A 3,926-nucleotide genomic window follows, 5' to 3' on the forward strand; every position below is an offset into this window, starting at 1 on the left:
TCAACCATATTAAATCTAAAATCTAATTGTACTACAATACTTTTTTCGTCCAAAGTAAGAAATTGTTAAGGCTAAAAAAGTTATCTATTATAAATTATTTTACAATTTAAAATTTTTAATGTTTATTTTTTCATCATACTCATTATTATTATTTATTATTCTCTTTTAATTTTTAATATATTTTTATAAAGTTTCTTATATTTTTCAATGTGTATAATATTCTTTTAAAATTAATTAAAAAACTATAGAGGGAGATGTCTCTAGAATCACTTTTGTGTAGATTCAAACCTCAATTAATTGAACTCTTTCCAATAAGTGCATTCATTATCAAAAACCACTCAACTCTGTGTGATCTGATGAATGCAGCAGAGCAGAGTTATTAATATGTGTAAAAAGAGTAAGGCAATAAAGTAATTTCACCTCGTATCCTTCCCATTTTATCAAAACCAAACCTCTTTACTTCTAAATATAGCTTTAACCTCTGTGTTTTTCTTTCTCTTTTCACAACCTTTTCCTCTGCCACGTTACACTCACACAAGGGCATTCTAGTAAAAACATCATCTGAAAACACATAACAAATCTGAAAGCTGGAAATTATCACTCTGTTCACTCCTCATTGGCTGCACCTCCACAGCAACAAAATCCAATGCTATTTTATACTATTATCTTCTCTCTTGAACCTTCCTACTCAGGTTTCTTCATTTCTTCATCACCACCACTCTCACCTCTACACGCAACATAGATATTTTTTCACTTCTGTTGGTTCTCAGAGACAGACAAACAGGTAGTTTTTTCTTTGGTTTTTCTGTTGTTGTTTTTAAGTTCTTAGTATTCATGTTTCATACTTCATATGTTGTTTTTGTTTCTGTCTTGTCAAATGAAGGTTTGCCGTTTATTTTGATACTGTTTTTTTTTGTCTTTTTTTTTTTTTTTTACTTTTCACACCTCCCCTTTCATTTCTTCTAGAATTTATGCAAAACCCAAGTGAAATAAATAGTTTTCCTTTGTGGGTTTTCTTTTTTACGACTATTTATTAGATCTTAGAGGTTTTTTGTGTTGAATATTTGAATAAAAATCAAATTTTTATTACAGGGATTTTTTGAAGAAGAAGAAAAAATGGAGTCAGATCTTCAGCAGCATCCAACTATGTTTCTAGATCATCAGAATCATCACCAGCAGCAACAAATGAATACGGGATTGACACGGTTTAAATCTGCACCAAGTTCATATTTTTCGAATATAATTGATAAAGAGTTCTATGAGCATCTTTTTAACCGACCTTCTAGTCCTGAAACCGAGCGAGTTTTCGCTCGGTTTATGAATAGTCTTAGTGGTAGTGGTAGTGGCGGTGGCGGTGGTGGTGATGCTGAAAGTGCTTCTGCTACAGCTTCTGTAGCTGTAGGTGTAGCTGTAGCTGCTGGAGATGATTCATTGACTCAGAATCTAGTGTCAAGTTTTCAACAAGAACTTCTTCCTATAGTTAAGGAAGAGATTGATCAACAATCTCAAACTATGATGGCATCGATGAATAACGAAACTGTAGATCTTCAACAGCTTCAACGACAACAAAGCAATATGAATAATTATGGTTCCTCTGGTCCTCAGAAGTTTTACCAAAGCTCTGGAAGACCGCCTTTGCCGAATCAAATGAAGACTGGTAGAGGAAGTTGTTCTAATCTTATTAGACATGGTAGTTCACCTGCTGGATTGTTTTCTAACATTAACATTGAAACTGGTATATCTTCAAAGTCTTTTCCTTTTCTTCGCTTAACGATTGCTTAATAATGATGCTAGCTAGTTTGATTGGCAGGTTTTGCTGTTATGAGAGGGATTGGAACGATCGGAACTGCTAACAGCACTAGCAAAGAAGCGAATTTTTCTTCTTCTGCGGTGCGGTTAAAGAGTGCTCCAGACTACTCATCGGTGTTAGGGGGCGAAATCGGGAATAGTAGCAATCCTCAGAACAATCTAGAATCGGAAGGTTTTGCTGAAACCCGGGGTGACGATTTCATCCCGGGTTTTCCTTTAGGTTCTACATGGGAAGACACTGCAATGATATCTGATAATATTACCGGTCTGAAAAGATACAGAGACGATGACGATGTAAAACCGTTTTCTGCAGGTTTAAATGTGGCTGATACTAAGGTAGTAGTAGAATTGTACTATTGGAATTTGGTTTTTAACATCACTATTGTTCAATAGTTGTTATAGTGCTATTTTTCTGCAATACGATATTGCGAGACTTTAGCACTAAAGTGTAGCAGAATTTGAATAAACTGTCGCTTTTTGCGATGCAATTGACAACATTGACATAATTTTGTTGCATTGATCAGAATGAAACAGGAGGCCATACTCCTGCTGCTCCTTTGGCTCATCAGACGAGTTTGCCTAATACCACGGCAGAATTGGCAGCCATTGAAAAGTTTTTACAATTCTCAGATTCTGTGCCGTGCAAAATCCGCGCCAAGCGCGGCTGCGCCACTCACCCGAGAAGCATTGCAGAAAGGGTATAAATTTATTATTCCACTATAAATAATTCCAACTGCGGGACACATTTAGTCCGCGCACACGAAAACCGTTTCCTGGCCTTTATGTGAAATACTTTCAGGTTAGAAGAACTAAAATCAGCGAGCGAATGCGGAAACTACAAGATCTGGTGCCAAACATGGATAAGGTAATGTTTTTGACTTTATAGCACACTTACCAACCTATGTAACAAACCAAACATTGTTTCTTCTATTTGCAGCAAACAAACACATCAGATATGTTGGACTTAGCTGTTGAGTATATTAAAGACCTACAAAAGCAAGTTGAGGTATGTTCAAACAATTGACCAATCTCAACTTTTTCAAACAATATATGCCATAAATATTCATACATCATTGCACATTCAGTTACTCATTTTTTTCTTTCTATAAATATACAGACTCTTTCAGAAAATAGAGCCAAGTGCACGTGCTCACATCACCAATAAGGGAAATAAAATCAAGAATGATGATGATGATAAAGGAGTTAGAGTTTTTCTTTTGTACAGATTTTGTTGTAATAATTTGGTCTAGAAATTAAAGCAGCTTAATTTAATTTTCTGATATAATAATTTTTTGTTTGTATTATGTTAGTATTACTACTATGTTGTTTGTTACTTTCTCTATGGTTCTTTTGGAGTGGTGGGGGAATGAGATCATAAAAGTTGACTTTTATTATAAGATCATATAATTTGATGTATGTATGTGATGTCATCACATATACAAAGCATTGTGTACGAAATCTGGTGAGACAAGTTTATTATGTTGGTTTTAATTTTTCTAAGGGCCCTCCATTTTAAGGGAATGGTCGATTTTGCATCTTTCATTGAGTGTTGGTTTTGAAGGAACAATAAATTGATGGCATGTTTGGGCTTGATTTAACATCAAAAGTAAATACATGGAAACATGGGGACCAAAACCGACAATATTTTTTATTTATTTTGCCTTCCTTTTTCCTTCATGATCTTAATCTTAGTATAAGGGGCTAGTATACACTAATACTTAGTCTATACTTATCATATTCACAATCATATATAAATTAGTGATAACTACTTTGTTAGTTGGTAGTTAAGTTAGTTTTAGTTCACTAACTTGTAACTTTTTTGGTACTTAAGCTTGTTAGAGTTTGTTAAGAGTACATGATAGCATAGTTGTCCACACACTATACATAAATTTCAAACTTGAAGGCATGGTTATATCAGTCTGCATGCTGAATTTTGGAACCAAAACTCTTGATGAAATCGTTAAACTCAAAACCAAGTTTGTGCCTCATATTAAGAAAACTGAGTTAATCCTGTCAAACTACAAGTCTCAGCATCCCGTCAGACATCATAACCAATACTATAATGTATATGCCATATAATCCTGAGCATGTCACTATTGTGGTTTATAAGTTCATAT

At 34.3% G+C, this 3,926-nt stretch overlaps 1 protein-coding gene across 2 annotated transcripts; it reads left to right on the forward strand.

Moving 5' to 3' along the window:
• The first annotated feature begins 466 nt into the window (after window positions 1-466).
• On the forward strand, window positions 467-3,200 carry LOC131607067 (transcription factor bHLH122-like). Of its 2 annotated transcripts, none has more exons than XM_058879111.1 (7): window positions 467-784; window positions 1,093-1,735; window positions 1,811-2,148; window positions 2,334-2,507; window positions 2,609-2,674; window positions 2,747-2,815; window positions 2,927-3,200. In XM_058879111.1, the coding sequence occupies exons 2-7, from the start codon at window positions 1,117-1,119 to the stop codon at window positions 2,972-2,974; spliced, it is 1,314 nt and encodes a 437-aa protein (XP_058735094.1). In that variant the 5' UTR covers window positions 467-784; window positions 1,093-1,116; the 3' UTR covers window positions 2,975-3,200. The 2 variants fall into 2 exon arrangements, with proteins under 2 accessions (XP_058735094.1, XP_058735095.1); XM_058879112.1 differs by having other exon boundaries at window positions 472-784; window positions 1,811-2,145.
• The last annotated feature ends 726 nt before the right edge of the window (window positions 3,201-3,926 follow it).

This window comes from Vicia villosa, linkage group LG5 (assembly GCF_029867415.1).
Source record: "Vicia villosa cultivar HV-30 ecotype Madison, WI linkage group LG5, Vvil1.0, whole genome shotgun sequence".
Classification (NCBI taxonomy): Eukaryota; Viridiplantae; Streptophyta; class Magnoliopsida; order Fabales; family Fabaceae; genus Vicia; species Vicia villosa.

Excerpts from the sequence above, each read along its gene's own strand:
- LOC131607067 (XM_058879111.1), top strand. The coding sequence starts at position 1,117 with ATGGAGTCAGATCTTCAGCAGCATCCAACTATGTTTCTAGATCATCAG. Across the intron at positions 1,736-1,810 it reads TAACATTAACATTGAAACTG|GTTTTGCTGTTATGAGAGGG; the intron begins GTATATCTTCAA and ends TTTGATTGGCAG. Across the intron at positions 2,149-2,333 it reads ATGTGGCTGATACTAAGGTA|AATGAAACAGGAGGCCATAC; the intron begins GTAGTAGAATTG and ends TGCATTGATCAG.